Source organism: Miniopterus schreibersii (genome assembly GCF_964146895.1).
Source record: "Miniopterus schreibersii genome assembly, chromosome: 13".
In the NCBI taxonomy this organism is placed as follows: domain Eukaryota; kingdom Metazoa; phylum Chordata; class Mammalia; order Chiroptera; family Miniopteridae; genus Miniopterus; species Miniopterus schreibersii.
Genome location: NC_138113.1, coordinates 7,323,641 through 7,340,456, shown reverse-complemented (window position 1 = coordinate 7,340,456; position 16,816 = coordinate 7,323,641). Strand labels below are relative to the sequence as shown.

The following is a 16,816-nucleotide window of genomic DNA, read 5'->3' as shown; positions in this document are numbered from 1 at the left end:
CCCAGCACTCGATTTCCTGTGAGAGCCATTCCAGCCTGTGAGAGGCGATACTGCAGTTTCATTTGCATCTCTGATGATGACCTTGAGCGTTTTTTTCATGTCTCCTGGCCACCTGTGGGCCCTTCTGGAGCCTGCAATATGGTGGGGTCAGGTAGTTTGGATTGTCTTGGGAATGAAGGTGCAGGGTTTGAGAAGCAGCAATTTTAGGTTACTGTGTGGAGTGTGGATTTTAAAGGGCAAAAGTCTGGAAGTAGGGAGACCACAAAGGATTTTGGAATTCATATCATTGTCACGTTTTAGGATCCAGCTCAAAAGTTGCCCGGGTGTAGAAGCCTGGCTGGTGTCCTCAGGCAGAGCGGGCAGGTCTCCTGAAGTCCGCGTGTACCCGAAACAGGTCCACCCTTTACTCCTCCTCCCTCCCAGCAGGGCTCCCTGGAAAATTCCTTTTCTCCTAATGGACTTAAGTTCCTGAGTCTGGGCAGACTGGGCGGGCTCACTCCTGTTGCTGTGATTTGGCCTCGTCTTTTTTAAATTTTATATCTTTATTGATTTCAGAGAGAGGAAAGAGGGAGAGAGAGAGAAACATCAATGATGAGAGTCATTGATCGAACCCGCAACCCCAGCATGTGCCCTGACGGGGAATCGAACCCCGATCGCCTGGATCCCAGGTCGACGCTCACCCGCTGAGCCACGCCGGCCGGGCTGGCCTAGTCTATCTTAAGCCCGCCATTTGTTTCACTGTCTCCAGCTTTAATAAACCTCTGAGAAGACCGGGTCCTGAACACCCGCACGAAGCCAAGGACCCCGCCCGCCAGGCCAGAGGCGCCCGGGGCCTGGGCGCGGGCCGCGCCGCCTGCGGGCGCGGGGCTCGGGAGCGGGACTTTCTATTCCGGTAACATACTCCCCCTGCAAGCCCAGGAGTGTTTGCAGATGTTTGCCCCGGGATGAAAGCGCTGCTGTTCATGCTGCTAGGATAGGAGGCATTTTTTTAAAGAGCCCACCGCAAAACGTGGGTCCCGTGGCTGGGGAAAGGAATGCAGTGCGCAGTGTGAGGAAGCGGCAGGGCTGCGCCTCGCGCGGGGACCTCGGGGACCCTCGGGCGGGCCGGGGCGCCCGGGGTCAGGCCGCTGCACCAGCCCCAGGGGAGGGTTGGGTGGGCGGAGGCCCCAGACTGGCCCCGCCGGGGTTTGGGGGGGCGGAGGGGGCCGGGCCACCGAGGTGCGGTCCGCACCCCTCCCAGCCGGGCTGCCCAGCCTCTTGGGTCGCTGGAATGGGCGGGATTCCACGCCCGCAGCCCCTGGGCGGGGCGAGGTGGCTGGACTTTTAAATGGGCCGCGGGCTCTCCGGGGCCCTGCTGGAGACCCACCCAGCCAGCGAGGCGACCCTCCGAGAGGCCCCTGCGCGCCCCAGCGAGGCGACCCTCCGAGAGGACCCTGCGCGCCCCAGCGAGGCGACCCTCCGAGAGGCCCCTGCGCGCACCATGCGGCGCCTCCCGGGACCGCTCCTGCTGCTCTGGCCGCTGCTGCTGCTGCCGAGCCCCGCCGCCCCCGCCGCCCCCGGCCCCCTGGCCCGCCCCGGCTTCCAGAGGCTGGGGACCCATGGCCCGGGGGGCAGCCCCGGGCGCCGCTCCGCTCTGGGGGTCCCCACCCGCACACCCTATTCGGGGTCCGGAGGGACCCGCAACGCAGGTACTGCCCCTGCGGGAGGGCCACCTGGGGGGGGCGGGGGGAGGGAGCCTGTCCCGGGCGGGCGGGGAAACCGGGCATCGACGTGTCGCTTCCAAAGGAATTAGGGCTGCGCTGTGCGTCTCCGTCTCCCGAAGCCCAACCTGCCGACTGCCCCTGAGATCGGGTGGAGAGGGGAGGGCAGCTGTGGGAACCGGCCCCCCGGCGCCCCGCCTCTACCTCTGCTTCATCTCAACAAAGGCTTATTGGGGTTCTGCTGCTGCTTTTGAATCTTAAAAAGTTTGCGTTTTAGCCCTGGCTGCGGTGACTCCATGGGCTGAGTTTGAGCGTGGTCCCGTGCGGTCCCCTCGGGCGCATGCCCAGGTTGCTGGGTTCATCCCCAGTAGGGGATGTTTCTCTCCCTCTCTCCCTCCCCCTCTCCCTCCCTCTCTCTAAAAGAAATAAGAACTTTTTAAAAAATAGTATTTAAAAAATTCTATTTAAATTTTTTAAATTTATTGTTGATCCTGTTACAGATGTCCCCCATTGCCCCCCTTTGCCAACCCCGCCCAGGCACCCTCTGCCTCCCTCTGGCCATCACCACACTGTCCTCTGTGTCCATGGATATACTGTGTGTTCTTTGGCTAATCCCTTCTTCTTTCATCCAGTCCCCCCAGTGACCCCCCCACCCCCACCCCACCTCTGTCAGCCTGTTCCAGGCATCCATGCCTCTGTTTCTGTTTTGTTCGTCAGTTTATTTTGTTCATTAGATTCCACCTATACGTGAGATCACGTGGTACTTGTCTTTCTCTGTCCGGCTTATTTCACTTAGCATAATACTCTCCAGGTCCATCCGGGCTGTTCGCAAAAGGTAAGGGACCCTACTTGTTTATACTATGTAGTATTATATTGTGTAAATGTCCCACGGCTTTTTTATATGCTCACCTACTGATGGGCACTTGGGCTGTTTCCAAATCTTAGCTAATAATGCTGCTATGAACACAGGGGTGCAGGTATTCTTTCAAGTTGGTGTTTTGGGATTCTTAGGATATATTCCCAGAAGTGGGATCACTGGGTCAAAAGGCAGCTCCATTTTTATTTTTTGAGGAAACGCCACAGTTTTCCACAGTGGCCGCACAGTCTGCATTCCCACCAGCAGTGCATGAGGGTCCCCTTTCTCCACACCCTCGCCAGCACTTGTTGATTTGTTGATGGAGCCATTCTGGCAGGTGTGAGGTGATAGCTCAATGTGGTTTTAATTTGCATCTCTGATGATTAGTGATGAACATTTTTTCCATGTGTCTATTGGCCACCTGTATGTCCTCTTTGGAGAAGTGTCTGTTGAGGCCCTTTGCCTATTTTAAAAATTGGATTCTGCTTTGAGTTCTCTGGAAATTGCTCCATCTCTGTTGCCTCAGCTCAGTGCGAGATATGTTGTCCCCTCCTGCCAGCCCCTAGGTGCCTCAGTTCCATCTGGGATCTGGGCTAGAATTCCGCCTTCCCAGTCTGGGGTTGGGTGTGAGGCCAGGAAGGAAACCTGAGTTGCCCCTGGATGCCCCCCACCTCTCTTGTAACCATCCTGGTCTCAACCTCTCTTCTGCCCTTTATCATATGTTCTGTTTCAACTGAACCCCCCTCCCACCTTGGTCCTCAGACACCCAAGACACTGGGTCTTTGGGGACCACTTCCATTTCCCGTGTGAGTCAGTAGTTGGTTCCTGTGGCAGAGAAAGCTCCCGGAGCAGCAGAGCCAGAAGGCCCTCTCACACAGCCCCTAAGAGCACGTATGGGAAACAGGATGGTCAAACTGAAGAGCCCCAGCCACTCAGTGTCAGAGGCCAGAGTAAAACTCAGGGCTTTGAAGTCCCAGGCAGGGGTCTTTCCGCTGCTCTTAATACGGGTTACGTAAGATTTCACTTCGTCACCAGAACTCCCAGCTTCAGCCTTGCTAGAGAGAGGCGGCACCAAGTGGTTTCCTGGGTGTCCAGCCTCATCTGGCCAGTGGTGCTGCATGCCTCAGGTTGACTTGTGTCGTCTGTCCCCTCCTGCACCTTTCTGGGTAGGGTGGAGAAAGGGCACAGGAGTTCTTTCCTGCGGCAGCCCCAGGGGGCTGGCTTTGCCGGCATCAGCATTGTCAGCAACCCGGGAAGTGTTCCTAGGGGGTGAATTCAGCTGGTCGTCAGCTGGGTGCTCCGGGCCAGGGAAGGGGAGGAAGCCTTTCTTCTAGGAGTTGTTCTTACCTCTGGTCCTGACTCACCTCCCTTGGGGATGGGACTGGGTTGGGGAAAATAGATTTGGCACGGGGTGGCCATGGTCCCATTAAGCAGCATTTGTCCTTTGTTACCTAGAATCCAAACTGGACGATGATCCTTCAATTAATATCACATTCCACTCTTTCCAAAATTTCTTCCTTTTCCAAATTTCTTAGAAATTCCTAAGCTTTGCAATTGGGGGTTGGGGGTTGGGCTGCGATGGTGGGGTGGGGGTGCATGGTGACACTTCCTTGGTTTCTGAGAATCAAAGTGCTTCTATCTAGAAAAGGGCAGCGAGATTCAAAAACAGTGATGGGGCAACTAATAATTTCAGGGAGATGCGAATTGGGGGGTAACCAGGTGCTCACAGAAGTCAAGCCTCGTTTTCTTTTTCATTGACTTTAGAGAGCCTGAGAGAGGACGGGAGGGGGAGAGAGAGAGAGAAACATCGATGAGAGAGAAAAACATGAGCCATTGCCTCCCGTACGCACCCCAACCGGGGATCAAACCTGCAACCTGGACTAAAATTAAGGTGTGGGCAGGCGGTGTTCCTTATGGATGGATCTCGGGGTGAATCTGTTTCCTTGCCTTTTTCAGATTGTAGGGGCTGCCCCCAGTGCTCGGTTCCCTCCATTTTCAAGGTCGCCAATAGCAGGTTGAGTCCTCACTGTTTATCGCTCCGATCTCTTCTGCCTGCCTCTTCTGCTTTTCAGGACCCTTGTAATTACATTGGACCCCCCAAATAATCCAGAACAACCTCCGCACGTACGGCCTTTGACTTAACCACACCTGAGAAGGCTCTCAGGTTCTGGGGGTTAGGCCACAGATACCTTTGGGGGTGGCAGTGACATTATTCTGCCCTGTAACTTTACATAGAGGATTGTGTGGGGAAAACCGAGCAGAGGAGGAAGGAATCGGGCACATGCCCTTGTCAGAACAGAACCTCGACGTTAGCAAGGACACCGTTTGGGTGTTGGTGAGAGCCCTGTCAAATATGGGCTTTACATCCTGCAACTTTCCTTTTACTCCAATTATGCAGAAAACCCACCTAGATCCATCTCTGGGAAGGATTTTTAGTGCGGCTCCTTCCTTGCTCTGGATCCATGGTGACCAAGGGGAGAAGTGAAATTCTGGAGTTGTTTTCTTAAAAAAAAGACTTAATTCCTTTTGACTTAACTAAATACATGACATGCAGCATATTTCAGGGTGGTGGCCGAATGCCAACAAGCAGGATGTTTAAGTACATGAGATAATGTTGATTTTTGTGGTGGAAAATGTCGCCTCAGAGAGAGGCACCCATGCAGGGAAGAGCCCCCTAGGCCGGGAGTCAGGAGATCTGTAGTCCAATTCATGTTCTAGCACTTTCTAGCTCCGATTAAGTTGTCATCCCTCTTTCTACTTTCAACATAGCTCAGGCTAGTTGGGCCCTAGAATTCGCTAAACGTGACTTAATGACCAGATAGAGGGAGACTTAGGGCTGCTCTGGAGCACTGTTCACCCCCGTGGAGGTGGGGCTGCCCTGATAGTTTACCTGCCACACTGATCAGGGACACTTTGTCCCGTTGCTTCGGATGGCCAAGGTGCCCAAGAAGGGTCTGGAAGCCATGCATTCCTGGGAGTCAAGGGGAACCCTGAGAACAAAACTTGAAGCAGAGGGTTGAGGCTCTAAATGAAATTTCAGGACTCAGCCAGCCTGCAGGTGAGATATTTGGGGACACCGCACACCCCTGTGTGAATTCTCACCAGGGGATGGTGAAGGCCTAGGTGCTTTCAGCACCCAAAGGGAGATGGCCTTGGGGAAGATAAAAGACAGTGGGGCATGTGGAGGGAGGGGGTGCTGCCTGGTCTGACCTCCAGTCTCAGGGGCATTCCGGGTGTGAGGAATCGCCCCATTTCCGATTGTGGTCGGATCACCGCGTAGTCACGTCTGTTCCCCACACCCTTCCTTGCAGGGTTTTGCAAGAGCAGGCCGCTGGACTTGGTGTTCATCATCGACAGTTCTCGTAGCGTGCGGCCCTTGGAGTTCACCAAAGTGAAAACCTTCGTCTCGCGGATCATCGACACCCTGGACATCGGGGCGGCCGACACGCGGGTGGCGGTGGTGAACTACGCGAGCACCGTGAGGATCGAGTTCCACCTGCAGACCCACTCGGACAAGAAGTCCCTGAAAGAGGCCGTGGCGCGCATCGCGCCCCTGTCCACAGGCACCATGTCGGGCCTGGCCATCCAGACGGCCCTGGAGGAGGCCTTCGCGGTGGAGGCCGGCGCCCGGGGGCCCGGCGCCAACATCCCCAAGGTGGCCATCATCGTGACGGACGGGCGGCCGCAGGACCGGGTGGACCAGGTGGCCGCCCGCGCGCGGGCCTCGGGCCTCGAGCTCTACGCGGTGGGCGTGGGCCGCGCGGACCTGCAGTCGCTCAGGACCATGGCCAGCGAGCCGCTGGACGAGCACGTGTTCTACGTGGAGAGCTACGGGGTCATCGAGAAGCTTTCCGCGCGGTTCCAGGAGACCTTTTGCGGTAAGTCGCTGCCTCCAGCTGGAAAGGACGCTCGGGTCAGACACTGAGTCCAGAGGAAAAGGGAACTCTCCCCTCCCCTCCCCTCTCCCCTCCCCTCTCCCTCCTCTCCCTCCTCTCCCTCCCCCTCTCCTCTCCCCTCCCCTCTCCCCTCCCCTCCCCTCCCCCTCTCCCCTCCCCTCCCCCTCCCCTCCCCCTCCCCCTCCCCTCCCCCTCCCCGCCCTTCCCCACCCCTCCCCTCCCCCTCCCCCCTCCCTCTCCCTTCCCCCTCTCCCCTCCCCTCCCCCTCTCCCCCCCTCTCTCTCCCCCTCCCCTCCCCCTCTCTCTTTTCTATTTTATGGAAAACTTAGACAGAAGCAGCGCTTTCTGCGCGTCCTCTCGCTGGGCAAACCCCAGCGCGCCTCGCCCCCGGGTGGGCAGCTGCCCGCCGCCGCTCGGGGGCGCTCTCGGCATCTCCTGCTCGTGTCCCGCTCCCTTAGCAAAGGGCCGCGTGGCCCCTGGTGGGGGCGGAGGAAAGTAAAAGTAAGACATTCCCGGCCGCCCTTCGCCCCCCCCCGCCCCCCCGCGCGGCGGGCCCCCCACGGCGGGCCTGGGTTCCGCGGCGCCTGGGTCTGACCAGCCCTGCGGTCTCCCTGCCCGGGCGGCCGGCCCCAGGGTTAGGCGGGGGCTGGGCTCCCAGCTCCCTCGCGGCTGGAAGGAGCAGGGCTTGTTTTCTTTTTAATCAAGGGTTCTGTTACCTCCCCCTCATTTCTTCCTTCAGGGTAGAGTATGAAACCGGAATTTTCAGCGTGAATGAGCCAAATCCGTGAATCTGAATCCACGCGAAGCTGCAGTTTGTTATTAGTCATTGATCAGGATGATGAATGTGGGACTTGTATTTTTTATTCCTGTTTTTAAACTTGTTAATTTTCTACCTGTCTATCGTCGCGCTTTGTTGTGTTTTTGTTGGTTGGTTTGTCTGTTATCCTTTGGAGATAGTCTTCTGAAGCCCTCTATGGGATCCCCCAAGCAGTTGTGGACAGATTTTCTAATTTAGGTGAATTTTTAAATGTAGGTGCCTTTTGTTATATAACCTGTCCCACATTTATTTATTTAACACAGGCTTGCTGATTGCTGATGACACAAAGGTAAAGTCAGTGCCTCCCTACCATCCAGCGACAGCCGGGGGGGGGGGGCTGGGGATGAGTCAAATAAGTGAAGTAATAGTTACCACTGTATATTTCAAGGAGGCTTTGTACCTAAATTAATGGGAGACTCAGCAATCGCCAGTTTGTCAGGAAATGGGAGACGAAGTCTTGGTCTGGAGCAGAGTCTGGCCTCATCTCAGCCAGACCTGGCTGGGATCCCCTTGTCTTTCCAGTCCCAGGACACGGGGTTTGCACAAGCCGTCGTTGGCTTTGGTGGCATCTACTTGGCATTCATTGGTTTCCCTGAGGAACATGGCCTTCTTTCTCCCAGGAAGACCCTCTGTGCTTGCGGGTGAGAGCTTTCCCATAGAGACGCCGCTCTGTGGCAAAGCTGGGTCTCAAGGCCAACACCTGGGGTTGGGCTTGAAGGCCATAAAGTAACAAGTGGTGAGTGGCAATCTTTTCCTTCTGGTACAAAAGACCTGCTTGTTCTGGGGGGCAAAATGCCCTCTCTATGGAAAAAAAGACCGAGGAGCAAAAGCAGCTTGTTGTAGTCCACGGGCAAGAAAGATCACCCCATGAAAAGGCTCTTCTTGGGAAAATATTGGCCTTGTCCTGTTGCCAAAGCAGGGGAGGCTGGCTTACGTGCCACAGGGGCTCCAGCCTCCTCCACCAGGCCACCTTGGTTTCCCAGAGATGACTGAATTCATTGATTCTTCTTTCAAAATATCTCACCAGGAAAAAATCCAGTGAGATGTAAATGGCTCTGGAAGGGAGATGGACGTGCAGTTTAGTTGGGACAATCTCATTTATTTCCTTCCTTTCTTTGTACCTGTTCATGGAAAGCGATTGAGCTTATTCTGCGTACTGATGTCTGAGGCCCGGAAGTTGTGTGCATGTCCTTTGCTGGGTGCTTTGAAGGCAGCTACCTGCACTGCGCTTCCCTGCGTGCAGGGTCAAACATGCACTGGCGCCCACGTGTGAGTGAGTCCCCGGCCTAGGGGAGCGCGCCGGGTGAATTGTTTCGACACACACTGGAGAACCCTCAGAAGCCGGGGCCCAGCTGCAATGGGACGGTTAGCTCATAGAGCGTCAGGAAATACATGAGCGTCCCCCCCATTTCTGGCTTTGGGGAAACAAAAGTTTTTTCATGGGTAGGTGGGTAACTTCAGTGAATATCCAGTTGCCTGACTGAACTGAACCATGCCAGTGTTTGGCTTCAGCTCCAAATTAAAAATTCTCTGCTTTTTGGGAGAAAGTTAACACTAAGATTTGTGATTTAAAATTAGTAACATGGCCTGGCCGATGTGGCTCAGTGGTTGAGCATCGACCTAGGATCCGGGAGATTGCGGTTTGATTCCCGATCAGGGTACATACCCAGGTTGTGGGTTTGATCTCCAGTAGGAGGCGTGCAGGAGGCAGTCGATCAATGACTCATCATTGGTGTTTTTCTCTCTCTCTCCCCCTCTCTTGTCCTCTCTCTGAAATCAATAAAAATGTATTTAAAAATAAAAAAAAATAATTTCAGTAACATGACTAGGTTAAGAGTGGTATTTCTGGCAAGGGCAGAAACAAATAGTCATAATTTATGGTGAACTAAGGATAGAATTGGAAAGAAACCAGAGAGTGGTGTCTTTTTGATGTGGGAGAAAGTTCCCAAAGTGTTTATGTGTTAGCACTGACTGTCATCAACTTCCTTTGCTTAGCGGAGGACCCGTGCATGCTTGGCACACACCAGTGCCAGCACGTATGTGTCAGCGACGGGAACGGCAAGCACCATTGTGAGTGCAGCCAAGGCTACTCCTTGAACGCCGATAAGAAGACGTGCTCAGGTGAGGCCTGCTTATGGCTGAATAGAACTTATACTCGGGGCCCTACTCTCCAGGTTTTGGGTTGGCCTTATGCTTTTCTCCTGACTTTTGGCTGGTTTACTGTTGTTTATCTACAATTTTCCTCAAAAAGTAAAATGAGAAGAAAAGTGAGGTAGTACCTAAATCAGCCTAGTAGTACAGAATTGTCAGTCCTTTGGAGGATTTGGAATTTTCCCGGGATTTTATTTAATTAAATCTAAAGCTACTCTTTCCTCTCTGTGACCATAGATGCTTGTGGAATCTAGAAGAAGGACATTTAGAAAGGTCCTCACCCACCTGGCATAGGAATGCTCACGTATAGGCAATGAGGAATGGGAATTAGGCCCATTTAAAACAAAATCCTGGAAAACAGTTTTTGAGAGGAAGGAAACTTAGAGGTCATTTAATTCAACCTACTTATTTTAAAGATAATGAGTTGAGACCCAAAGAAGGGAGACTTACCTTCTTCGTGGGGTCTGTTACTAAAGAGCCAAGACCAGAAAGTCAGTTCCCAGCTTCCAGCCCCTCGTGTGCCAAGCTGCCCTTAGGGGTGTGTGTGTGTGTGTGTGTGTGTGGTGTGGTCTGTAATTATTGATTCAAGTTGCCATGTGTTCACATTGGTCCTGATCATTTTCCATAGCTATCGATAAGTGTGCTCTTAACACTCATGGATGCCAACACATCTGTGTGAACGACAGAGCTGGCTCTTACCACTGTGAGTGCAACGAAGGTTATACTTTGAACGAAGACAGGAGAACGTGTTCAGGTGAGCGGGGGGCTCTACTGCTGCCTCCTCTGTCTGCCTAGCGCCCCACGCAGTGTTGGGGGGTAGGTCACACTGACGGGAAACTTGATCTCTTTTCCTCTCTTGCCACCCTTGGCTTTTCCCATTTCTAAGTCTCGTTAGAAGTTAGAAATGGCCGCACGTATGTGTCATGGCCCACACGTGTGAGAGGGTTGTTCATTTCCTTCTCTGCGCCAGTCCTAACAGTCCTTTCCAAATGCTAAAGACAGTTTAATCACTTAAAATCAAATAACACCCTGCAGGGTATTGGTTACTTATACAGGAAAACAGTAACGTCATGGTGGGGAGACGTGGCGGACACCACCTTCACCAAGCGATCACAGTTAGCATCAACGGTGACGCATAGTGACATCGTGCACCTCCCGACACGAGGCACTGAGGGCACAGCAGCGCTTCCGTGGTCCTCTCACCAAAATATCAGAATCACAAGGAAACATCAGACAACGCCAGACCGAGAAACATCCTGCAAAGTAGTTTTCCAGTGCTTTTCAAAGTGTCAAAGTGAAGAAAGATGAAGAAAGACAGGAAATATTACAGATTGGAGGAGACTAAAGAGACGTGGCAACTTAATGCAGTGCAGGATCCTGGGTTTGGGATCCTGGACCAGAGAAGGGACGTTGGTGGAATAATTGGCAGAATTTGAATGCTTAGATAGATTAGTAGATTAGTAATGAACCAACCTGTAGATTAGTTAATAGTATTGTATCAGTGTTAATTTCCTGGTTTTGATAATTATACTGTGGTTATATAATATGTTAACATTTGGGGAAACTGGGTGAAGAACAGGACCTCTTTGTACTATTTCTGCAACTTTTTTATATGCCTGGAATTATTTCAAAGTGAAAAGTTTAAAAAAGAAAGAATAATTAAAAAAATCTCCTGTCTGCTCAGAGAATAAATGCATTGGGCAACAGACAGTTTGGGCCTTGAGTTCTGAGGCTGTTCTGAGTCAGTTGGCCTCCTTTGGACTCGGTTTCCTCACTTATAACAGGAGAGGGTTGAACTACACTTTCTCCAGACTCTCTGTCTTTCTGAATCTAGTATAAGTAGCCACACAACTGTTGGTATCCCTCTGCTTCAGCAAAAACACAAGTAAACCTAAACGGATTGCTTTAGAAAGTATTTTATGAGATACTTAGGTTATGAAAGCTCCATCTGGATGATTCTGAACAGGAGCTGGGGGAAGGAGAATCAGTATTGTGCGTGTAGGGTTTGTCAAGCTCAGCCAGCTTCCGGTAAGAGCCAGTAGAACAGATGCCTTTGAAAGGTTTCTAAGGGCTTTGCATCTTACATACTTCTAGCTGCAAATGAGATTTATACATGTAGGTAATAAGAGACTTCTTCATGCTGAATTTCTTTTCTCCTGGGCTTTTGTCTGGCAGCTCAAGATCAATGTGCTTTGGGTACACATGGCTGTCAGCACATTTGTGTGAACGACAGAGCTGGGTCCCATCACTGTGAATGCTATGAGGGCTACACTCTGAATCGAGATAAAAAAACCTGCTCAGGTAAGGCACACTCAACACATTCTTTCCTATGTGGCTCTTTCTATTGCAGTGAAACCAACTTGCCATTCACCAGGAGAGAGACTCAAGGTAACTTAAAGCATCAGGCTTCAGACATTCTACGGGCCCTATAGACAGGCACGTATTCCTTAGAGGGCAATGAGCTCACTAGAATCTGCAAACATAGGTGACTTCACAAAATTACTGGCAAAATGGGTAGGGAGTTGGGGATATGAGAAAAACCAGTGAATGTAGGGTCCTTGTCCAGGAAAATTTTATAGCTCTGTACACTGGGGGCTTGTAAGGCACATAGGAAACTTTAGAGGAAGTCAGTCGGACAGTAACTGTTGGGCGTGATAGGCTGAACTGATCTTTCTCCAATGAAAACTTGGCGTTGAACTGTTCTCTGTGGCGTTAATCTTAAAGTTGGGTCGTGTTAGTAAAGGAGACTTTGTAAATGACTGAGTTAGACCCACACCGATCTTCCAGTATGTTTGCAGCGAGTCATTCCTGACAGTTTCAGATGATCAATCTTCGAAGGATCTGAGCCTTGGCTCGCAATCCCATGCCAGGACAGGAATCCTCATTAATTTGATTTAAACTCACTGGTAGAACAGGGTGGCATTTGTAATGTAAAAACACTCCTGAGAGAAATTCCTAGCTCTTCAGGTGGCATTTAGTTCTGGCATAGTCAATGTATACTTTTTAGATTTTATGTATATTTCCCTTTCCCTTGAGGAGAGAGATATATTAGGTGACCTTTTGAAGAGAGAGGAAGGGAAATGGCTCTCACCAGTTTCCTTTGTAAAAAAATGAGAGCAGTGACAGAGAACTGAGCCCCTATTTTGTTCCCAGGACTGCTAAGCACTGTGGAGATGTTAAGAAGCGTAAGTTTCTGCCTCTGAGCCACTTACGGGCTGGGTGCAAAGAGAACCAATGCCCTAAGTAGCCAGGGAGAGGGACCGACGGTAACTAAGGGCCAGGGGTGGAGGCAAGTCCAGTTGTCACCTGCAGTGAGTGTCAACATTAGAAACATACAAACCTGTAAGAATTTTTATGAGTTTGAGCCAAACTGACACTTGCCTGGAAGCAAAATCTCAAGGGATTGAGAAATGAGAAAGTGCTCTGGAAAATGGCAGTTTTACCACTTTTTTTTTTTTAAAATTGATTTTAGAGAGGGAGGAAGGGAGAGGGAGAGAGAAATATTGATGTGAAGAGAAACATTGATCGTTGCCTCCCGATTGACCCCCAACCTGGGTATGTGCCCTGACTGGAATCAAACCTGCGACCCTTACTGAGCCACACCAGCCACGGTTTACTGCTTATTTTACACTTTAGAATCAAAGGGGAAGATGTGGGAGTTACAGGAAATCCAGTGGTGATAGATTAGGGAGGCTGGAGAAAGCAGAGTGGGGGAATCTCTGGGATTGGATTAAAAGGAACAGACACATCTTTCCCATTGGTAGGGGGGGATAGTTAACAGCACATGATAATAACAATGAGCGGGTTTATGGTCTCTACTCTGGTGCTTTGAGGGGCCTGGAAAAAAGAATTACTCTGATATTCCAAAGGTAGGCTATCAGGTATGTTATCTTAGATGCAAAAAGACAATAGTCAGGCTGAGTTAGGGTGAGGACTGGCCTTTGTTAGGGAAAAATACCACCCTAGGGCATGACTACCCACCTTGAACTGCTTTTAGTTGGAAAGTTTTAATTTCAGACCATCTGTGTGGTTACTTTAGGTCTCTGAGTATTCAAGGCCATCATGTAGGCCTCCCCTGAGCTTGTCAGGTTTAGTATGTGGCCCCTTTCTGTCCACGTGAGCGACGCAGAGGTGATAGGCCAGGAGGTAGGCCTTTGAGGATGGTGACAGTTTGGAGGAGTGGAGAGAGGGAGCAGGCAAGGGGACTGGCTTGTGCTGGCTTGGTAGGGGAGGTAGGGCTAAGTCAGGTGGGGGTAGAGGGGACTCATGGCTATACTTCTCAAATCATTACAAGTATCCCACTTGGTACTTTATGCTGCCAGGAACACTGGAGTCCTGGGAAAGGAAACAAAAACAAACTTACATTTCAACTAACAGATATGGAATAAAGGAACATTTTATTTAAGAAAACCCACAAAACATCAAAGAAAATTTTCAATCAAGGTGGACTCCTCCAGGAATACTCCTGATAAACAGGCACAGACAACTTAAATAACCTGCCCACAGTCACTCAGCTAATGAGTAGCAGAGCCAGGATTTGAACCCAGGTACTTGCTCTGTTGGTCACATGTGCTCTTAAACACTAAGCTATACTGTCTCATGGTGCATAGCACAGTATAGCAAAGGGAGATGAACAACAAGATGGTGGAATCATACACATCATCATTTTTCTGTGTGTGTGTGCAGCTCAGTGCTTTCTGTTCCACTTTGTAAGCTATCAAGGGCAGGCCCTTAGTCATTGGAGTCATTTTTGTGCAGCATCAAATTTAGCTCCATATGTAGGTAGGTCCTTAATAATAATTTTGGCAGTGGTGAAGAGATCCATGCATAGTTGGAGATGTTCAAGGCACTGGTGGTCATCAGGAAAGACTGAAGGTGAGTTCTGGAATATAGTCAAGATTCAGTGCAGCCCCAGTGCTGTGGGTAAGAAAACAGAGGAGGCACCCCCAGATATGGGCAAGAAATAGAAAGGAAAAGGGCAGATGCAATAAAAGGCAGGCTAAGGGGATGTGAGATACGGGATGGGGAAATAGGCTTTCTTCTTCTGGAACATGGGAGACTTGTTGCTGATGACTGGAGGATTCCTTCTCAACACCTGTTGGGACGAAACCAAAGCTTTTTTCTCCCAGAAGCCTGTGGTTATTTTCCTGTTGTGATTTGTGACTGTTTCCTTCCCTGCACCACGGCTGGTCAGTTCGTGACAAGTGTGCTCTGGGCTCTCACGGTTGCCAGCACATTTGTGTGAGTGATGGAGCCGCATCCTACCACTGCGATTGTCACACTGGCTTCACCTTGAATGAAGACAAGAAGACATGTTCAGGTAAAGACTGACCCTTTAACCCTATTTCATTTGGTAGGACAACCTAGGAGTTTTTCTCTCTTCAAGTCCGAAGAACCTTCTGGTTGGAATCCTCTAGGGGTTCCCACTTGGCATCAGAATGAAACAATTCTCCTCTTCCTGGCATTCTGCCTCCACGATCTGGTTCCATCCCATATTTCTCTAATTAGAAAGAGAAAAATCACTCTTGGGCATTTTTTCCTACTCCTGGAAGATGGGGATTCCGGCATGATTTAGAATGGTTTAGGGTTTAGGCTCTGACCTCAGTTGTTTAGCCATCACTGATTTATTTGTGCAGCAACTATTCATGGAGCTACTGTTACATATCAAGTACTCTATTATTAGGTCCTGAGAAAGGAACTGGAGACAAATAAGTGTTTTGTAGTTAGCAGTGTACAAGTCTTGCACTTCTTTTGCTAAATTTATTCCTAAATCTTTTATTCTTTTTGATGCTATTGTGAATGGGTCCATCTCTCAACTTTCAATTGTGCTACATTGCAGCTGTCCAAGTTTCTATGGGGTCTTTTAATTAGAACATCCCACTGAGCCCCTGATCTCATGGAGCTTATAGTCCATCAGGCAAGATACACTGAAAACAAATCCTAAGTACCAATTTTATACTCTGTACCGGGATGGTTGGGCTTGTACTTGGCATTCAAGTAGCTACATTCTGGTTTACTGACTAGTTGACTGACTGAGATGGGATTTGAGCTGGCCATCCCTAAAAGGTTCAGTAGGATCTGGACAGGTAGGTAGATTATATTTAATTAAGTGTTTGGTCCCCAGCTCTATATCATATCTTTGTAGAATGTGGGGAAAATGTACAGCAAAGGACCACTCCCTGTCCTCAGGCAGTAGTCCTACTCAATTGGAAGGTTTCACAGCAGTCTTCAGACCTGGGAGATTACTCTTATTTCTATTAGGCAACTAACTGTAGGGGCTATGAGACTGAGTAGGAGTAGCTGCCTCACTGAATTACAGAAAGAAACAGGAGTTGGCATTATCACTCTCCTGGGTCCCTTGCTTGAATGTCAATGCAACTCTTAGTTCCAAAGTATTTATGGGTAAGAACTAGACCTCTACATTTAAACAAGTAAGTAGAATAATAGTCCATACAGGAAGTCAGGAATTACCTAGTTTTAATCCTTGAAGTATTTTGGCCACACAAATAGAGGTTTTCCTCATTTTCATTTTTTAATGAGGATGCAGTATCACAAGATTAAGTAATTGTCTTACCTCTGTGTTCTTAGCTTCCTGTTATACTATCATTTTATTTTTTAAAATTAAATTTATTGGGGTGATATTGGTTAATAGGATCATATAGGTTTCAGGTGTGGATTTCTAGACTATCTTTTTAAAAATTTACTTTATATCGTGGGAAGTTTCAGATGATCACAAAAGTATAGAGAAAATATAAGGAGCTCACATATAACCATCACCCAGCTTCGACAACTGTAAATATGTCCCCAGCATTTCCTAATTCAGTTTCTTTGGTGACATTAACATTCCAAAGTATTTTCTCCTCTTTGTGTGGGCTTTTATATCCTTTTACCTTCCAGAAAATGCATTTAGGTAAGTCTTAAAAATGGAACTATGGAATCGAAGGTTTCTGGATTTGCTGTGACTTCCCATTAACTCTAACATTTCGTGTACTGTCACTGTCATCAGCCATTCAAGAAGCACGAAGACTCATCTCCATAAAAGATGCATGTGGGTGTGAAGCCACACTGACATTCCAGAATAAGGTCATCTCGCACCTGCAGGGGCTGAACACCAAGAATATCCTTTCCAGAAGGTTTTCTGCTTCTGCTTAAAGCCAACCTAGGTGCTACAATGAGCCCAACATTTTAGGATATTCCATAGGATAAGGGCCTGCCCTATGCATTAAATTTTAAGATGACCAATTGTAATACTGTACAGCTTTTGTTTTTTAAATTTAGAGTTCTTTTTAAATGTTGTAAGAGACTGTTTTACCCATTTAGTATTTATATGTGAAAGCCAACTCTCTCCTTCCCTAATGTTCTCCCATAGTTGTGTATGCTCCGAATTGTGCTCTTC

The 16,816-nt window shown here is 49.7% G+C and overlaps 1 protein-coding gene across 1 annotated transcript; it reads left to right on the top strand.

The window, feature by feature from the left end:
• Nucleotides 1-1,278: 1,278 nt before the first annotated feature.
• On the top strand, nucleotides 1,279-16,572 carry MATN3 (matrilin 3; the record flags this gene model as incomplete). The annotated part of the gene is made up of 7 exons (XM_081155853.1): nucleotides 1,279-1,688; nucleotides 5,868-6,434; nucleotides 9,265-9,390; nucleotides 10,049-10,174; nucleotides 11,596-11,721; nucleotides 14,615-14,740; nucleotides 16,427-16,572. Exons 1-7 carry the CDS (start codon nucleotides 1,328-1,330, stop codon nucleotides 16,570-16,572), a joined length of 1,578 nt encoding a protein of 525 aa, XP_081011979.1. The 5' UTR covers nucleotides 1,279-1,327.
• Nucleotides 16,573-16,816: the final 244 nt, after the last annotated feature.